At 49.1% G+C, this 20,644-nt stretch overlaps 1 protein-coding gene across 1 annotated transcript in view; it reads right to left on the bottom strand.

Annotated features, from left to right (window-relative positions):
• LOC102938207 (sodium-dependent proline transporter) overlaps positions 1–20,040 on the bottom strand; it is a 42,162-nt gene extending 22,122 nt beyond the window's left edge. Inside the window, 6 exon segments of the mRNA XM_037909050.2 lie at positions 4,275–4,503; positions 13,043–13,182; positions 17,166–17,196; positions 17,198–17,287; positions 17,290–17,322; positions 19,906–20,040. Of these exon segments, the coding sequence (XP_037764978.2) occupies positions 4,275–4,503; positions 13,043–13,182; positions 17,166–17,196; positions 17,198–17,287; positions 17,290–17,322; positions 19,906–20,025 (643 nt within the window). The 5' untranslated portion in view covers positions 20,026–20,040.
• Positions 20,041–20,644: the final 604 nt, after the last annotated feature.

The following is a 20,644-nucleotide window of genomic DNA, read 5'->3' as shown; positions in this document are numbered from 1 at the left end:
GGCTTCCCGTTCCCAATAATAATAATAATAATATTATAATAATAATCAAACCAGGGCATACTGCCTGATTCCATACCAAGTGGTCAAGCTGGTTTGGACAATACCCTATTTCTCTGTGACCATTCAGTGGACTTATGATATGGACAAAAGCAAGCAAAACCTGCAGGGGCAGCTTGTTGCAACTGCCAGCAACTGGACACATAAGATCGTGACCCTGTCGAAGGAGGAGAGGCAGTGTTTTGGGGGTGTCTCGGATTTTGGGCCTTACTGCAGTGGTCAGGACTGGGTGTTGCTGTGGATTTTGTATTGTTAACTGTACTTGTGTTACGTTGCATATGGAGATAACCTATAAGTAGTAAGCTCTCCAAACCCTACAGTGACTAGACAACCCGGACCCAACCTTCTCGGGCCCACTCTAATGGGAAGTCTGGAACACCAATTGGAATAGGTGTGGTATGCCCGTACGAGAGAAGGTGCAGGGCACTATATACTACACAAGGGGCAGTGGGACAAATGGAATATCGACACCTTCTCCCTTGATGCCTGGCCCTATCAGGAAATGTGTCGCCATATGTCCTATGCTTTTCCAGGGATACCTGGGCAGGAGGATCCCAAAAGTAAAAAAAGGGGGGGAGTCTTAGGATATAGATATTCAGGCCTGTCTGTAAAGGCCTGTACTCTAAGAATTTAGGTGTATTCTTATCACTTGGCTAGTTATAGAGGTATGAAAGAAAGAATCAAAATCACTGTCTGCCGGTGTAAGGGCCTTCTCTTACTGTGACAGTCTGAGGCCCTGTTCTTAGGCTAAGGCCTTTGGCTAAGCAGCAGAGGCTGCCATAAGCCAGGAAACGACAGGTCACATCCTCACATTCCAAACTAGTCACATTGAAAGAAGGTGCTATTGGGCTGTTAAGAATACAATCCTGTCCTGATAGTGCCTATCACCTCCAGAGAAAGGGAAGTGCCTAGAAGATGTAAAAGGAAACTTAGTTTGATAGCATCCTGTCTGGCAAGAACTCACTTATCAATACTGGGATGTGAAATCCTCACTTCTGTATTGTTTTGTCATTATAGTTCCCACTTTGCTAATGTTTGTCTGTATAATCTCTGTCTGGTTCTGTGATTGTTCCTGTCTGCTGTATAATTAATTTTGCTGGGTGTAAACTAATTAAGGTGGTGGGATATAACTGGTTACATAATCATGTTACAATATGTTAGGATTGGTTAGTTAAATTTCAGGAAAATGATTGGTTAAGGTATAGCTAAGCAGAACTCAAGTTTTACTATATAGTCTGCAGTCAATCAGGAAGTGAGAGGATGGGTATGGGGGTGGGTGTGTGTGGGGGGGAGATGGAAACAGGGAACGGGGGTAAGGAAATTTGAATCATGTTTTGCTAAAGGGGGAAATGGGAACAAGGGAATGGGGGTAAGGAAATTGGAATCATGTTTGGCTAAGGGCAGGAATGGGAACAAGGACACAGGTGTAAGGCTCTGTGGTGTCAGAGCTGGGAAGGGGGACACAAAGGAAGGAAACTGGAATCATGCTTGCTGGAAGTTCACCCCAATAAACATCAAATTGTTTGCACCTTTGGACTTCGGGTATTGTTGCTCTCTGTTCATGCGAGAAGAACCAGGGAAGTAAGTGGGTGAAGGAATAAGCCCCCTAACATCCTCCCCCACACCCCATTGTGACTCTGCCTGCCCTTAGGGCCCACCATACCTCCACTTAACGTGGAACGGCAGGGGAATGGGGCCACTGGAACTGGATAGGGCACACAAGGGTTAATTCCCTCCTCCTGCAGGGAGAGGGGAGGGGGATCAGGCTCCTCCAGCAGCCCAGCACCCCTCTCCTCCAACAGACACCATGCTTGGTTTAGAAGAGCGCCACCTGCTCAGTTCACAAGACTGCTCTCCCAGAGGTACCCTGAGGTTCCTTTGGGGACCTCCCCAGCCAAGCAGTGCCCAGGACTGACCCTTCCTAGCTTTCAAGGCCGCAGGAGATCACAGCCCAAATTTCATGCAGAGAATCTGAACAGAAGGCCTGGATGCAGTGTTGCTGTAGCCGTGTTGGTCCCAGGATACTAGAGACAAGATGGGGGAAGGATATCTGTTATTGGACCAACTTCGGTTGGTGAGAGAGAGAAGCTTTCAAGAGCCAAGGAAAAGAGCTCTGTGTAAGCTCAAAAGCTGGTCTCGCTCACAAACAGAAGTGGGTCCCATCAGAGAGATTACCTCCCCCACTTTGGTTTCTCTCTTTGCAATGGGCCTGTCCATTCTGAACGATGTACTCCCTAGATCATTTCAGTAGACAAGCGCTCACTCAGGAGCTGCTCGGCTAGCCGAAACCTGCAGCTCTCAGGTGCCCAAGGAAAGCTTGATCAGACCTGATCCAGTTAGGAGACTCAATTCAAGCTCCTCCCATACCAGCCAGCCAGCACCGGTTTCCCCTCTGTACTGTGTGCATTGCAAAGGGGATTAGCCCTGCTCTGCAGGGAATCTTGCACCATGAGGTAATCGCCAGAACCTCCCTTAGCAGTCACTAGGGGCTCCCCAAGGGCATGGCTAATTACCCAGGCAGGACGGATTGCTCCTTTTAAAGGAGAAGAGGTCAGGCAAGAACCCCACAAAGGGGCCTTAACACACTTTGAACTTGTGTCAGGCCATGAAGGCTGCCTCCAAGAGCGAATGTGTGCTGGAAAACTCAAGTTGGTCAGTACATGCCACAGCGGCAGCAAGAACAAATTAACTGTGCCCCCCATGAAGCAAAAACCTCACTGCTTGGAAATAGCTGAAAGATTCCAGCTCGACAGGGCTGCCCTGGGGTAACATCTCTGGGGCATGTGTCTCGCAGTACCTCAGATGTGTTGCTCTTGCACAGATCTGCTCATTCAAGAGCCAGAGTTGAGCTCAGAGGCCTGACTCAAGGCCCAGCAGCCTTGACTAGCACAGTGGTAACTCCAAAGCCGCCATGCAAGACTCTCCAGATTTGGGGATCTATTTAGGGCTGCGACGAGATAGCCCCAGTTCATAAAGTTCGTTACCAAGTCCCCAAAACATCGCTTTCTGAAAACGTATGGATAGTCTGCCAGGAGTAAGCCAGACTCCTTCCTTTACAGCCTGCCCAGGCCAATAAAATATAATAAGGGCTTTTGATACTGTCTCGCATGACCTCTTCATAAACAAACTAGAGAAATACAACCTAGATGGAGCTACTATAAGGTGGGTGCATAACTGGCTGGAAAACCATTCCCAGAGAGTAGTTATCAATGGTTCACAGTAATGCTGGAAGAGCACGAGTGGGGTCCCACAGGGATCAGTTCTGGGTCTGGTTCTGTTCAGTATCTTCATCAACGATTTAGATAATGGCATAGAGAGTGCACTTATAAAGTCTGTGGACAATACCAAGTGGGGAGGGGTTGCAAGTGCTTTGGAGGATAGGATTAAAATCCAAAATGATCTGGACAAACTGGAGAAATGGTCTGAAGTAAATAGGATGAAATTCAATAAGGACAAATGCAAAGTACTCCACTGAGGAAGAACCCATCAGTTGCACACATACCAAATGGGAAATGACTGCCTAGGAAGGAGTCCTGCGGAAAGGGATCTGGGGGTCATAGTGGACCACAAGCTAAATATGAGTCAACAGTGTAACGCTGTTGCAAAAAAAAAAAAAAAAAAGGCAAACATCCATCCGGGATGTATTAGCAGGAGTGTTGTAAGCAAAACACGAGAAGTAATTCTTCCGCTCTACTCCGCGCTGATTAGGACTCAACCGGAGTATTGTGTCCAGTTCTGGGCGCCGCATTTCAGGAAAGATGTGGACAAATTGGAGAAAGGCCAGAGAGGAACAACAAAAATGATTCAAGGTCTAGAAAACATGACCTAGGAGGGAAGATTGAAAAAACTGGGTTTGTTTAGTCTGGAGAAGAGAAGACTGAGGGGAGACACGATAACCGCTTAGCACCTCTGAGGAGCAGCGGTGGGAACAGAACGCAGGTGTCCTGACTAGGTCAGAGCCCTACCCGCTAGGCCATGCCACCACCCGCAAGTGGCCCTGCAAAAGTGCTGGTGATTAGACAAACACTGCTCCATGCAAACAGCACCATCCGTTCGGAGCAGCACTCCTTTCGTCTGGGACTCGGCAGATACGGTCTCTGCTCACCACCAGCTTCCCAGCACCTGATGGATCCAGGCATTAGTTCCAAAGTAAGAGGGGTGTGATCATGTGACCCCAAGGCAGACAGACAACAGCAAAGAGGCCTGCAGGGACTCACCTCCTCCATTGCGGTAGCAGAGATAGGGGAAGCGCCAGACGTTGCCCAGCCCCACACAATACCCAACGCAGGAGAGCAGGAACTCATACTTCCCACCCCACGTCTCCCTGGGCTGGCTGGGGGCAGGGTCCGGGGTCACGGGCTGGATCTGGAAGGCAGGCTGGGGCTGGCTCACGGACTGTGGGTGTTCAGACTCCAGGGTCACACCATTCAGCTGGACCGGACTCCCCTGCAGTGGGAAGAGAAGGGGAAAAGGAGTCAGAGATCAGACAAATCCCGTTCGGCCGGCGTGCCAGCATGCACACTTGCATGCCCCCGGGAGGGAGGACGGGTCTGTCAGCCCACAAGCAAGTTCTGAGCAACCTTCCCCCAGGCACCTCTCTTGGAAGACCCATGCCAGCAGCCCCACCTCACAGAGGAATGGAGGAGGCTGTCCCAAATATCTACGCCACTCCGGGAGCCCCCATGGCTTGGGACACTTAACACAACAGAGCCCTGTGGAGGGATCTGGAGGGAACAAGCCCCGCACACTGGCCCCTGGGGAGATGGGCCACATGGGATGACAGAGCAGAGGGCTCTCCTATTTCTAAAGGCTCTGATCCTCCCGTCTCCCTTGGCCCAATCGGGCATCTCAGCCCGTGTCACCATCAGCTTGGACAACGTGGCCAAAACTCAGCCCCCAACCTTTCCTCCCAAGGCCTCTCCACAGCCCCTGTTCTCCGTCACTGCATGCTGAGCGAACCACCGTCCTCTCCAGCAACCAGCGCCCCCCAGGAGTCAGCGGAGACTGCTCGCTCGGCCCCCACACACTCCAGCTCTCCACATCTCCCCCCCGCAGCATTTCTCAACTCCGTCCTGTTCCTTCTGTCTCTTCCCCAGGCCACACCACGTACCTTCCCCACCCCCAATCCATCCATAACACGGCGAGGGCCATCTTCCCTGCCAGTCACACTGACCACATGCCTCCTCTCTGGAGCCCTCCACCAGCTCCCCCTCTTCTTGGGCTTCGAGTCCAAGCTTCTCAGCCTTGGCCCTTCACAGCTCAGCTGCTCGCTCCCCATCACCTCTTCCACCCAGCTGGTGGGACCATCCGCGTGTCTGCTCCTCACAAAATCTCTACCCCCACCCCCACCCCTAGTACAGCGTCCCTGAACTGCTCCATCAGCCCACCAACCTCTCCTCCTGCTTCCCAGCCCCGAGCCAGACAGGCCACTGCCAGGATGCATGCAAGCGATCGGCCCCTGTTTGATGGCTGGGCTGTGGTTAATATCTATGCAGTAGGGTATCTGAGTGCGGCCCTCTCTCTCCCTCCTTCCCCATTTCATCAGCCAGATGTGTCCTCTCTAGTGCAGGGGTCAGGGGGCACAAGGCCGAGATCCTGATCAAGGCCTCTTATAAACCCTTCTCCTCCAGCTGGCAGAGCTCCAGCGCAGCTCCAAGCCTGCTGCGTCTAGGTACGAGGAGAAAAGCATGCAGGGGTCGGGGGGGGGGAACAGGGGGATCACTTTCCCTTTCACCCAGGGACTGTCTGATCATCAGCACTTGCCATCCCCCTGCACAGAGGCTGCCAGGACTAACACCCTGGCAGAGCAGCGCTGCATGGGCACCATCTGCCATGGACAGACAGATCAGCAGCTCTCATCACTGGCAGCTGCCTGCCCCCTTCTCCAGCGCCTCTCTTCACACATCACCTGCCAGAGCAACTACCAGCTAGGCCAGACAAGGCTCGATCTCTTAACAGCACTCCCCATGGAAAAAACAGACAATAATTCAACAGGGGAACTCAACTGCAAGCCGCAGCGTCATCAGAAAACACACCCAGCAGGCGAGGAAGGGGTGACTTGGGATTTCACATAGAGCAGTGGTTCTCAACCAGGGGCACGTGTACCCCTGGGGGTACACAGGGGTCTTCCAGGGGGTACATCAACTCATCTAGATATTTGCCTAGTGTTACAACAGGCTGCATAAAAAGCACTAGCAAAGTCAGTACAAACTAAAATTTCATACAGACGAAATGAGAACGTCAGCAACATTTCAGTACTAGTGTGCTGGGACATTTTTACATTCTCACGTCTGATTTTGTAAACAAGTCGTTTTTAAGTGAGGTGAAGCTTGGGGTACACAAGACAAATCAGGCTCCTGAAAGGGGTACAGTAGTCTGGGAAGGCTGAGAGCCACCGATGCGCCAGGATGAGACGTAGCGCATACAGCTCCCCCAAGTCGCAAGTTCACTGCTCGGCGAGGAGTGGGATCCAGGGAAAGTTTCTCGTTTGTGCACAGTACGATACCCCGGCACAGTTCAGCACCTGCTACTTAGCTGGGCTCAGGGCTGGAACAGCAGGGGATGCAAGGCAGGACTGAGGTGCACGGGCAGTGCTGTTGTCGGGGTAGGGCGGGAGGCTCGAAGCACGGAGCACGCTGGACCGGAGGAGCAGCTTGCGCGTGCGCGGGGAAGTGCTGTACGTTTCCAGCCAGCGCTGTCAGACCCTCGCTGGCGTGAGCGCTAAACTCGTGCACGAGGTCTGCTTAGAGAGAGGGAATTTGAACGGGTTTGTGTAGGGGCAGCAGCAAGCGCTCCTGTCCCGGCATGTAACAGGGCAGGAGCTTACAGGTAGGCCCTAGATAATCCAGACACACACACGGGAGGTGTAGGGAAGCGAGCGACTTGGCACCAGTTATCTCAGCATTGAACACTGGCTCCCTGCAGAGCGGGCTCAGCTCCCAAGCTCACACCTGCGCTGTGGTACCAGAGGGCTCCCCCATCACCTCTCCCCGGCCCCCCCATGTAACGGGCATGGCACCACCAGTCTGCCTGCTCCCAGAACATAGCTATCACACGGGCACACAGGATGGGAAGGAAACTTGGGGGCAGGGCACAAATGACCCAGAGCTGCAACATTTGGATCCACCCCAAAATCTGTATCTGGCCGTCTCTAGCATCAGCAGGGCCAGCCCCAAGCCTATGGGACTCCAGCCAGCTCGCACTCCACCTACTTCACCTGCCCTAGCACCTCACTGCCTCTGGCACTGAGGGGGAAGGCCGCTGGAGGGCAGCTGAGCCAGCTGGCACCCTGAGAGAGGGGCAGGATGAAGCAAATGTCAGGACAGGGCTTGATTAATCCCTAGGTCACCAGAGGAAGGAAGGAGCAGAGAGAGAGAGGGCTTCAGGGAACATGGCAGATGCATGACTCCCAGGGCTCTCGGCAGTAGGCCAGCCGCTCTGGTATGAGTGTAGCCATCAGCTGCTGAGCGGTGGGTTTCACAGTCTGCCAGTCTTCAGGGTCAGTTAGCAGCAGCAACTGAGTGGGGGAAGATTTCACATAAATCAGACTGCAGGGTGGGAGCCGGGTGAGCCCTGGACACTCCCCAGCCCCCAACTCAGGACAGCACCGCTCCTTGAACCCTAACAGCAGCTGGGATGCTCCTGGGGGAAGCCGGAGACCTTGGGAGCCGGCAGCAGCTTCTCCTGTAGCAGCTCCTTGGGGGTCTCAGGAGGCAGGTCACTGGCTCGGGCATGTGTTTTATACAGCACTACACTGAGAAGAGCCAGTCGCCAGCAGAGAGGGAACTGGAAAAAACAGTTCAGAGCCAGCAGGTAGAACCGAGAATGTAGGGACCAGTCCAGTGAGTGCTGGGGATGCTCAGCACCCTAGAGAAGCCAGCGGGGCCCAAAGGGGCTCAGCACCCAGCCGGGTCAGGTCCTTAAGTTATACACTCCTCTGGACCGAGTGTAACCAAAGCACCGTGCTCTGGCATTGACGAATGTCAGGTTGAAACACACACAGGCAGCAGGGTTTGGAGCACCAGCCACAGGGCCAGGAACTCGTGAGTTCTAATCCCAGCTCTGCCACTGATTGGCTGCAGAGCCCTGGGCAGACTACTTGAGTCACAAAGGTTAATTTCCCCATCTGTGAAATAGGGATAATGATATTTAATCATCCACCCCAAAGGGGAGGATTATTAGTCAGTGCGGTCAGAGCCCACTGTAAATTGTGTGTCTTGAATTAAGTTTCCCTTTTGAAACAATGGGTTAAATCATGGAAAAAATGTTTCACAAAACCCAACCGCTAAGGAAAATGGCTGTAGAGGGGTCACAGACCCCCAAATCCAGCATGTTCTCCCAACCCCACCTCTGCCTTGAAGAATTACAGAAACCAGAAGAGTCTCTGGAGGTCAGAGGTCGTTTTGGAGCAAGGCTGATTATTATGGAAATTGAATACTGTGCATCAGTGCTTAATTTGTAATGAAAGAGGTTCTGGACTCAAGCAATTAGGTGCTGGGGCTCAAGCAATTCTTTTACATTCATAACTGACGCAGCAACCCAGAACTGCTAAGCCTAGAGGTGCCGGGGCTCAGCCCTGGCACAAATTAAGCGCTGTTCTGCGCTTACAGCCTCACTCAGAAGATCTGAAAGTCCTGCACAAACACGAATTTGCCCTAGCCAGGCTGGTCAGTATTGTCACTCCTGGTTTAGAAATGGGGCAACTGAGGCACACAGTGAAGAAGTGACAAGCCAAAGGTCACACCGAGTGGCAGTAGCAAAATAACCAACCTAGAAACCTTAACTTCCAGGCCCCTACTTTAACTATTAGAGAATGCTACCTCCAACCCCACTTCTCTCAAACTACGATTGTTTTTAGGGAAAGACACAAAATGTACTCTGTGTGTGTGCTGAGGGGGAGGGGGGAAGGATTCTGATTGCCAAAATGGGTGGGAGCCAGAAATTCTCTCAGCCCCTTAGCACTGGCCACACTACCTGCAGAGACTCCATGGATGGATAAAACAGACTCAACGCCTACAGAATGTGATTGTAGCTGATCTGTGGAACACCATGCTGCCAGCACACTCCCTTACCTCCCCAGCTCTCTGTCACACCCACCTGTTGCATTGTCTTAATTTAGACCACAAGCTCTCTGGGACAAGGACCGTCTCTTACTATGCGTTCCTACAGCACCCAGCACAATGGGGCTTGATCCTGAGTGGAGCCTCCGGGCACCTATGCAAGAGGTCATTTTAACTGGCTCTAAATCCTGGCACAATTCTTACCATCTCCCCATCCTTCTCTTCTAATGGGCATTTTCAACTTCACGTCCACCCCCGCTCCCTCGGAAGGAAAGCAGTTGGGTAACAGCAGCAAATAACATTCCCCCAAGCGGCATGTCCTATTGCTCAAGTCTATGTCACCAGCTGGTCACATCCACCAGCCTCTGAGGCCACATCCAAGACACAACTCTGCATGCTGGGAAGCAGGAAACACATGACAAAATACCACAGGGGCTGTGCCATGCCTCTGGACTCACATGCTGCTTCCCATGAGCGTTTAGTTCTGTTCATGCACGGAAGAGGTATTGCATGGGCAACAGCAGCCCTGACCACAGCCCCACTTCAGTTCCCGTGGCCTCCGCTGAGGCTGCTAACAAGAGGAAATCAGTCAGGGCCAGCTTTTGGAGCGTGGGTTTTCTCATGCGGAAGCCCTGTTGTCTGCTACAAGCCAGGAAGAGACCCAGACTGGCAGACACATTTCACATAGGACGCTGGACACCCAACCCTACCAAAAAAGGCTGTACTAGCTGCCACAGTGGTGTTAAGGACAGGTTGGCCAGTTTAACGAAGGAAGAATGGGCTAAGGGTTAAGGTACCGGAGTGGGACCCAGCAAATCTAGGTTCTATTCCTGGGACTTCCAGTGATACCTTGGGCCAATCAGTATCCCCGCCTGTAAAAGGAGGATGACAACGGGGGGAGGGATCGCTCAGTGGTTTGAGCATTGGCCTGCTAAACCCAGGGTTGTGAGTTCAATCCTTGAGGGGGCCATTTGGGATGTGGGGCAAAAATTGGGGATTGGTCCTGCTTTGAGCAGGGGGTGGGACTAGATGACGTCCTGAGGTCCCTTCCAACCCTGATATTCTATGACCCTTCCCCCCCACCCCCCGTCCCTCCTGACAGCAGTGTTGTGAAGACTCACTCATTAATACATGAGGAGCTCAGATACTATGGCGACCGTAAAAGTGTCTACTCATGGAACAGTGCATCTCATTCATAGCTTGAGCAGTCATGTGCGTTTAGCATACGTGTATTATTGTATATGATGTGGCCCCTGCTATTTCTGTACAAACAATTTAAATAGTCAGCAGGGAGAACCTACTTCCAGCGGAACTCTAGTAAGAGGCTGCACCTGCCTGCCTTCCAGACATGGACAGACAATGTCTGAAAAGCATCGTATCAAGGGGAAATTCATAAGGGGAGAAAGGGGGTCCCATCTCTCTGAACACCTTGAATTTATTATTTTTATTATCTTAGCACCTAGGAGCCCTAGTCTGGCACCTGGCACTGGCCACTGTCAGAGACAAGATATTAGGCGAGATGGACCATTGGCCTGACGCAGTACGGCTGTTCTTATGTTCTTGGTCGAGGAGCAGGAACTCCATTGCGCTAAGCGCTGTACAGACACAGAACAAAACGATGGGCCGTGTCCCGAAAAGCTCACGGTCAAAGACAAGCGATGACAGACAGACCCATAGGGGAGCACAACGAGGCCATCCTGCTCTGTGTGATTGGCAGTGGGCTCAGGACACCAGCCATCTTTTTGGAGGCCTCACGGCAAAGGAGAGTTTTGTGGAGAGATTTGAAGGCAGACAGTGAGGTCGGTCTGTGGGCCCTTACAGGGAGGGCCTTGCAGGCTTGTGGGGCAGTGTGAGAGAACGCACAAAGGTGTTTGTTTTGAAATCTAACAAGTGGGTGATGGAGACTGGTGCTCTTGGCCTGGCCCTATTAACAACAGAGGCAGACAGAGCCCGTTCTGAGCCACCGAGTGGCATATTCATTACACCCAGGCCGGCACTCTGTGTTTCATAGTGTTATTGTGCAGTTATCTCAATTGCATAGCTATCGTCTCTGTGTACGGTAAACACACTAGGGCCGGCTAAGCCAGCGCCCTTGGGTGGGTGACATCACTTGGTACCGCCCCTGATCACTCATGTTCCTTTCAGCAGGAGGCCTGCCCTGAGTCACAAGCAGGGCTCTGCAACGGGCAGGACCACAGGCAAGAGTGCCTCAAAGACTACGGCGGGGGGGGGGGGGGGGGTAGGAGATCAGAGAGTTGCCCTTAGCCATGATAACAGGGGACATGTGTATGGGAAGAGGGTGTGGGATCAGGAGTTTGTCATTCCACATCCCGGCCCCCTTATCAGGAGCGGAGATGGGGCTGACCCACGTGATGCCCCCTGCAGGCAGTTGTGCTGTTTGTGATAGGACCAGTGCTGATGACAGGGCCCTGTTTCTTTTCTCTGTGGTGCAGCAACACAAGAGCAATTGCCAGAAACCTGAAAGGGCAGCCACACCCCAGCATAGCCTGCAGCTCCCTCAGATAGGCCAGCTTTACATGACTAACGCCCATGGCAGGGTCCCACGGAAACCCAGCTGCACAGAACCAAAAGGCCCAGGATGGCAGCTCTGAGCAGTAAATCATATTTGCCTCTGTGGACCCTGCGCTGCTAACCCACCTGTCACACGAAACCCACAGCACCACACGCTTAGTCACATGAGGGCTGCAAAGGCAAGAAGAGGAAGAGAGCTCTGTCTATTTCAGTCTCCTACACAGACACTCTGGGAGCCGCACACATTAGTCACATCTGCTCAATGGCATCAAGGTGCTGGCCACGGTGTATCAGCTGGGTCTCATGCATGGGAAATACACCAGCCACAGTCTTGCCTGCATGCATGCAGCAAGTCAGACTCAATCCGTGGGTGGAGAGCGTCTGGTGCAGCTCACTTAGACCGAGAGAGAGCACTGCATTCTGGGAGTTATATTACCCACCGGTCTCTCCCTCCTATTAAAGGAGAAGGCAGGTGGAAACGGTTTCATTTCCTGCATTAGGTGAAACTTTTATGAACCTGGCAAGTTGTCAGTGTCGCCACATCAGTCACGCAAAGTGTGGGAAACCCTGTTCCAGACAAAGGATGGGCAAGATCTGGATAGGATTTATGGTCTGTGAGTTTTTACACTCCTCTGTTGGGGGACTGTAATTCTAAACTACCATAGAACTAGAAGCACAAAAATAGGAAAGACCACCACTATAAAGCTACACTCCTAAGATTATAAATGGTCTTACTTAAACCTTTTGATCTCGGATTCTTTGTAACCATATGCAATATATACTATCTTAAAGATGTTTCAGGGATTAAACACACACACAAAATCCCTCCAAGGAAATCCTGAACTAAGGCAAGTAGTGGGCCAGATTCCAATCTCAGTAACTCCGCTAAAGCAAATAGAGTCATCACTCCAAATCTACCTGTGTAACAGACCAAGATTGGAATCTGTAGCTGCCTGCTACAGGCTAGTGGGGACGGGGGTGCCGGAGAACCCTACTTATGGTAGGAGCTACAAAATGTAACAGCAAGGGGAGTTAAGTACACACAGCCAGCTTTGCAGCTCTGAACTGCATGACTTTTGATGAGAGCCTGTCACCTTTAGGTCACAAGTTCAAGCCACGCCCAGTCAACACCCGGAGAGGAAGAACTGGAAAGTTTGGTGCTCAGGTGAAAGTAGGTGCGTGCATGGGATGTCTCAGACATTTGCTCAAATCTCAACAGGGAGTGATCCCACCTGAATGGGGCCTCAAGAGCTCCCCCTCCCAAGTCATGATTCAGGTGGGGAAGCCTGCCCTGGGGCTGCCAGTCTGGAGATAATCAAAGACTCACAGCCCCATCCCCGGACACCTAGACAGGAAGAAAGTAAGAGTCCTTGCCCAAGCCCGGCTATACTCACCGGCATCACCGTTGCAGGCATTTCCTGCTCCAGGAAGTCACTCTGCCTTATACCCTCGGTGGCCCATTGTTCAGGGAACAGCTTCATTCCAAGACTGTGGGTGAATGAAAGGAGCCAGCAGAGGAAGAACCTACTACAGCCTAAGCCACGGCAAGGCAGGAAGAAAGACAGACATTAGGGAACTGTAGCCCATATCACTCTCACCTGGGGGCCAGGTGAAGCCCCGCCCCTTAGCCTCACATGTCACCTGGGATTCTTCACAGTAACCAGAACCCACCCTCACTCAGGCAAGGCAGCACTCCCCAAGCTTAAAGAGACACCGTCCCTTTCTGTGCATGCAGCAGGCAAGGGAATAAGGGAGATGTCACACAGCGGGAGGCTGAATTACTATTGTTGCCTGCCTGGGAAGATCTTAAGGAGCTGGGTGCTTTGCAGACACTTGAAGAGACATGGTCCCTGTCCCAAGGAGATTGCTTATGGGCATCTCCCACCTTTGGCAGGGATCAGGAACACAACTTGCTAATTAGGATTAATTTGTTAATGTTTGTGCAGTGCTTTGCAAATGTGCAATGCTGTCAACGTGCTAATTACACATCACTCACCACCCCTGGGGGCAACCAAGTGTCAGGATCAATGTGGGGAAAGGGGCAAAGATTCATAGATGTCCCTGCAAGCCAAACTGTACCCTTCAGCGCTCCCCAAGGATGGGCCCAACCCATCACTTGTCCCCAAAATTCAACCTGACTCCCCATCTCCTGGGCTTGGCGGAATGGGGGACGTGTTCTGCTTTGTATGCAAGAAGGTGCAGGTTCAAGTCCTTACTTAGGCAATCCAAGTTCAACTCCTTACTCTGCCCCAGATTTCCCATCTGATCTTGGGCAAGTCCCTTAGTGTCTGTTTGCCTCAGTTTGGATAATTGCCCTGTCCTACCTCCCCCTCACTGGTTATTGTGACAATAAATACATTAAAGATTGTAAAGTGCTGAGATGCTATAATAATAGGAGCCATGTAAGTACTTACACTAGATAGGTAACGTCACCCTCACGGTCCCGCACACTAGTGAACAGACTTTGGGATACGTAGGGGGTGGCGAGCTATTCCTCAGTGGACTGTTCCGAACAGTTCCGGCCTCAGGAAACTCTTTGAAATGGTTTACAACTTTCAGGCTGACCTAAGCATGGGCAGAAGCTCACAGGCAGAAATTTATTTAGCTGCCCATCAGGTACTGCTATTCTTATCTCCAGAGCCAAGGAATGCATCTCAAAGACCTCCTTTATAATAATCTCACACTAAGCTACACTTCCCTTGCAGATGCATCTTAATACTGATGTCACTGAAAACATTATGTGAAAAGAACATTGAGATTCTCATGGGTAATAATTTATGCCTGCCAGAAAGAGTCCAAAAGGCATTTATATACAAGACACACAATGGTGTCCTTAAGAGCCACTGCCTAATACATTGTTCTTTCTAGGCTGCAGAAAACAGTGTACATTGTCTAGTCGGAAATAACACATGTTCATGCATTTGTAGACTGTATCAAATGAATAGAGGCAAATATTTCCTACTTTTGGCGTACTTCCCCATGCAACTTGAACACTAGGCTTAGCAGAACTGTTACTAATTTAAATGGATCATATCAATGTTTATTTTGAAATATTTTAAATGTATATAAAGAAAAGGAGTACTAGTGGCATCTTAGAGACTAACCAATTTATTTGAGCATAAGTTTTTTGTGAGCTACAGCTCACTTCATCGGATGCATTCAGTGGAAAATACAATGAGGAGATTTATATACACACAGAACATGAAAAAATGGGTGTTATCATACACACTGTAAGGAGAGTGATCACTTAAGATGAGCTATTACCAGCAGTCTCTCGTTGGAGTCTGTTTTTGAAGTCTTTTTGTTCTAATATTGTGACCTTTAGGTCTGAAATCGAGTGACCAGAGAGATTGAAGTGTTCTCCGACTGGTTTATGAATGTTATAATTCTTGACATCTGATTTATGTCCATTTATTCTTTTATGTAGAGACTGTCCAGTTTGACCAATGTACATGGCAGAGGGGCATTGCTGGCACATAATGGCATATATCACATTGGTAGATGTGCAGGTGAACAAGCCTCTGATAGTGTGGCTGATGTGATTAGGCCCTATGATGGTGTCTCCTGAATAGATATGTGTACACAGTTGGCAACGGGCTTTGTTGCAAGGATAGGTTTCTGGGTTAGTGGTTCTGTTGTGTGGTGTGTGGTTGCTGGTGAGTATTTGCTTCAGGTTGGGGGGCTGTCTGTAGGCAAGGACTGGCCTGTCTCCCAAGATTTGTGAGAGTGATGGGTCGTCCTTCAGGATAGGTTGTAGATCCTTGATGATGTGTTGGAGGGGTTTTAGTTGGGGGCTGAAGGTGATGGCTAGTGGTGTTCTGTTATTTTCTTTGTTGGGCCTGTCCTGTAGTAGGTGACTTCTGGGTACTCTTATGGCTCTGTCAATTTGTTTCTTCACTTCCGCAGGTGGGTATTGTAGTTGTAAGAATGCTTGATAGAGATCTTGTAGGTGTTTGTCTCTGTCTGAGGGATTGGAGCAAATGCGGTTGTATCGTAGAGCTTGGCTGTAGACGATGGATCGTGTGGAGTGGTCTGGGTGAAAGCTGGAGGCATGTAGGTAGGAATAGCGGTCAGTAGGTTTCCGGTATAGGGTGGTGTTTATGTGACCATCGCTTATTAGCACCGTGGTGTCCAGGAAGTGGATCTCTTGTGTGGACTGGTCCAGGCTGAGGTTGGACCAACAAGTTTCCAACGAGAGACTGCTGAATTGGAATTAATTTGCAAACTGGATACAATTAACTTAGGCTTGAATAAAGACTGGGAGTGGATGTGTCATTACACAAAGTAAAACTATTTCCCCATGTTTATTTCCCCCACCCCACACTGCTCCTCGGAAGTTCCTGTTAACTGCTGGAAATGGCCCACCTTGATTATCACTACAAAAGGTTTTCTCCCCTCCCCCCTCCCCCACCACCCCCGCCCGCTCTCCTGCTGGTAATAGCTCATCTTAAGTGATCACTCTCCTTACAGTGTGTATGATAACACCCATTTTTTCATGTTCTGTGTGTATATAAATCTCCTCACTGTATTTTCCACTGAATGCATCCGATGAAGTGAGCTGTAGCTCAAGAAAGCTTATGCTCAAATAAAGTGGTTAGTCTCTAAGGTGCCACTAGTACTCCTTTTTACGGATACAGACTAACACGGCTGCTACTATGAAACCTTTAAATGTGTATATATGTCAATTTTCACAGCTGCGGGAAATTATGCGGGGTATCAGACCATAGTTATTTAAGGACAGTAGACATAGAGATTCAAAGAGCTAAAGCTCTAGAACTGTTGACACACAAATTGTCAATATCACATTCAAAATATATAAAGTAAATCTCCCTAAATCAAACTCTAATAAGTTCTCAGGCAGCATTTTGCTTACTTTGCCTCCTTGTAGACTTTGATTGTGATCATTGGAAATATTGGTTTGTCTGTGTATGTACAGTGAAATTGACATTTATTAACATTTACCGATAAAAATCTAATTCTCCCAAGCCTACTTAACGCTCATTTAGTTTTTTAAATGGAATTTCCTAGGGTTTTTTCTTTTAAAAAAACAGAGAAAAAGCCACACACCACCATGTCCCTCAGAAGGTCCATAGGAGGGAGACACTCCCTCTGTGCCATAGTAACACCCAGGGTTTTTTTTTCCACCTTAGGGGTTTTACACAGAACCCTGCCTCATTCTCTGTGTCCCTCACAGGATGGGCAGTGAATGAGATGAGAGCTATTGAGGAGCCTTGCCTCACTATCTGCACATCATACAAGCCACTCAGGTAGTAAACACACACCCAGATAGGCAGACAGAAAGGGTTCCATGAATGAGACATGGCATGCATTGAATGAGGTCGGTCTCCCATGCACACCACACCAACTGTGCATTTAAAAAAAACAATGCATCTTTAAAATGTACATTACATAAAGCAGGACCCCACTCTGCACATTTCTCTGCACTGAACTATGCATGTCCTTTATCAGATGTGCAAGGCCTGGTGTAGGCTTACAAGGCTCACCACAGACACCTACCTGCAATCCAAATGTTGGAGCTACTGAAAAGCTGCAGGGCAGCTCCGATCTGGGGAGCAGAGCATGGGAGGCGATGGGAAAGCACATGTCACTGCAGAACAAGTCAGACTACCTTCCACCAATTTATTTGTTGTCTCTCCTTCTCTCTCTCTTTTTCCTGTTGAAGTAAAATGGAAAGAAACTTTAGAATAAAAATTCAGAAGTCCTGGATCTCAGCTCCCCAGAGCTTCTACTCTCTCTGGGTTGATGCAATGGCCCTAAAGATTTGCTTGCTGGTGCAAATTCAAATGAGAAATAAGGCACACATTTTGAACAGTGGGGGTGATTAACCACCAGAACAAACTACCATGGGAAGTGATGGATTCTCTCTCTCTCTCTCAGAGTCTCCAAATCTTATTGCAGGATGGGGTTCAACCCCTTTAATCTTTGTGTAATGTGTTAGCTTTTCTCTCTGAGTTTTAATTTTTATTTTCATTTCCAGAGTACTAATGAATTTTCTGATCGTTTTTCATTTTGAATCAGTGACCTCTAGTGCCCGGTTTGGTTCATTACAAGAGAGTTATAGCATTACGTTGACACAGAGCCTGGTTTTCAAAAGCAGCCACAACTCCAGCGGAAGTCAAAGCGAGCTGCAGGTGCTCAGCATCCCTGAAAATCAGGCCCCCATCCTGCATGTCAATGCAGAGCAGATAAGACCTCAGTTATTACTAGGCTTGGAAGGCTGGGCTTGTTATTAGTAAATGTCAGTAATAGAAATTGATGAACAATTTTTACAAATAGGTAAAGTGTGAAAAATGCTGCTTGAAAACTTATGAGAGCTTGATTTAAGGATATCTACTTTGTATATTTTGACATGTGTTGTTGAAAATTTGTATTCCAAAGTTATAAAGCGTTAACTTTTGAATCTTAACATCTACTGTCATTAAGTAACTACTGCCTGACCCCCCCCCCCCACAATGTTTGATGACCACATACCTTCCTGCAACTGTAAACATTTACATTGATAAAAAAGCTGAAACCTCATAATTTTGTCCAACTGCTAAAATTTAAATCGATAAAAATAAAAAATGCTTAAAATTAAACATCAATAGGATCTGCTGAAATTATATTTTAAAAAAATCAAATTCTGCCAAAGGTTAGTAATTATGGTCTTGTACAGCAAACTCCCTGGAACTCATTTCATTTGAGGGCTGAGCCACATTGCCGGGATTTCAAACTGACCCCACAGACCATGGGCATTTCAAACCTGTGTTTTCCAGTGGCTCTCAATCGTTCCAGATGACTGTATCCCTTTCAGGAGTCTGATTTGTCTTGCGTACCCTCAAGTTTCACCTCACTTAAAAACTACTTGCTTACAAAATCAGATATAAAAATACAAAAGTGTCCCAGCCCACTATTCCTGACAAATGGCTCACTTTCTCATGTTTACCATATAATTATAAAATAAATGAGTTGGAACATAAATATTGTGCTTACACATTTCAGTGTATCGTATGCAGATCATTGTCTGTATGAAACTTGAGTTTCTACTGACTTTGCTAGTGCTTTTTATGCAGCCTGTTGTAACACTAGGTAAATATCTAGATGAGCTGATGTACCCCCGGAAAAATCTCTGCTTACCCCCAGGGGTACATGTACCCCTGGTTGAGAACCACTGTTTTAGATCTCTCAGCTATTCCCTTCTCCAGTCTATGGGTATCCCAGGGTTTGCATGTGTTACATTTACCAGCACATCCCACTGATGTTAAAGCCCTGGAAGAATAATCACTACAACCCTCACTCCCCAGTATGGGATGTGGGGGCTGCACTGTGAGACAGGACATGTAAGGAAATACCAAGGAACGCGGGGTGGGGGCGGGGGGAAGGGGAGAAGAGAGAAAGAGGGATAGTGAGGAACATAGAGAAGGGGAGAGGAGGGAATAAAACTGGTCCTGTTTTCAGTGCATGTGCCCTCTGCCCCTTCCAAGTTAAACAGCCTCTTGGGGAGGAAAAGAACCAGCAGAGGACAGCAGTTTGAGCAGCACCTCCACACGCTGGGCAAAGCCAGAGGCCACGAGCAGCAGCAGCGTTGGCCACGATACACAGGTCAGAGGAACCCACAATCTCACAATGCCTGTGACTCGTTAACTTTCAGCCTCTCGCTCTCTTAAAATGATTTTTTTTTTAAATAAATTTGATGTGACTCTAGTGCTGGTGAAAGGTGCCAGACTGGCCGCCCTTGGACAGCAACGTTCTTTGCTCATCCACAGCTTCTATGCAACACAGACAGTGAGGAGGTAGCTTCTCCTGTACCATCCCCAGCGGGGCAGAAGGGGTGAGGGGGTAGTTTTGATCTTCAGGTCTATTCAGCCCTTGGGCTCTTTGCTGAGTATGCCAACCAGCAGGGCAATTGGTGTTTTCCGTGATGTAAACGCCTGTCCATTTGGGACTGGACTGAGGCCATCACCTCCTTTGACAAAGGCCAATCACCAGACAATAACTACCATTGGAACAGAGCTAACTTTGATCAGTGATCTAGCCCTGAAAGGCTCTGTATCATTTCCAATCTCTGGCTCCAGCCAATCGCTCATCTCCCTGGTCTTGTTTTTATCTATCCCTTTTCATCACCATACATCGCAGTGAATGTCAAAATCTGATCTCTCCTAAGTCCCTACTTCCCTGCCACAAGCGGCTCTCTGCCCATTTACTGCCCAACCCAAAACACCATGTTCATTTCTCTGAGTCTGCCTTGCATACGTACATTTCCATGGCATTTCAGGAGCTCTGCAGGAATCTCACACAATTCTGTACCTAGATGCCGTTGTTTACAACCTTTTTTCAGTGGAGCAAAATCCTGAAAAGCAGAAAGTGTCCATTTCATCCAAGTCTAGTCCCAGCAGCCATGGCTGGGAGGCTGAAAGATGTGGAAAACTGAACCGATCAAAATTAAAAAAAAAATAATAAACAACTTTCATCTGAAAAACTTGTTTATCCAAAATCCCCCATCACAAAATCTTCCATTCAGCTGAAAACCCTGTGTATCTTAATGACTTTTATGTCCCCCACTTTGCTTGCATACATAAACCTCCTTCTCTGTGGTGTGATGACAATCTAAACTGAGTAGTCCATGAGAAAAAAGGAAACTGGCCATACAAACTTGTTTTGTTGGAGGGAAATGAAGCAAGAGAAGAGACCTTCCTTGGGCTACTGTGGTAACTTCCACTTTGCAGCATCTTCCATAGCAGGGTTACGGTTACATGACTGCCCAAGGGCCAAACCCTTGTGACAAGAGCCACTGAAGTCTAGTGAGTAAAGCAAGCAGGATTTGAGCCCCCCCCCCCCCCCGCTCCAAAAGTAGCTGAGACCTGATTCTCCATCACCCTGCACCACATGTAGTCAATTCTGCCTCTGCAAAATGCTGTCAAGTGAGTCTAGAATGGTAGAGTTTTCACACCCATTTTACACAGCTGTTAGGTTCACTGATTTCCACAGCAAAACTT

The sequence above is a fragment of the Chelonia mydas genome, chromosome 1 (assembly GCF_015237465.2).
Source record: "Chelonia mydas isolate rCheMyd1 chromosome 1, rCheMyd1.pri.v2, whole genome shotgun sequence".
NCBI lineage: Eukaryota > Metazoa > Chordata > Testudines > Cheloniidae > Chelonia > Chelonia mydas.
This window is presented reverse-complemented; position numbering and strand designations above follow the sequence as displayed.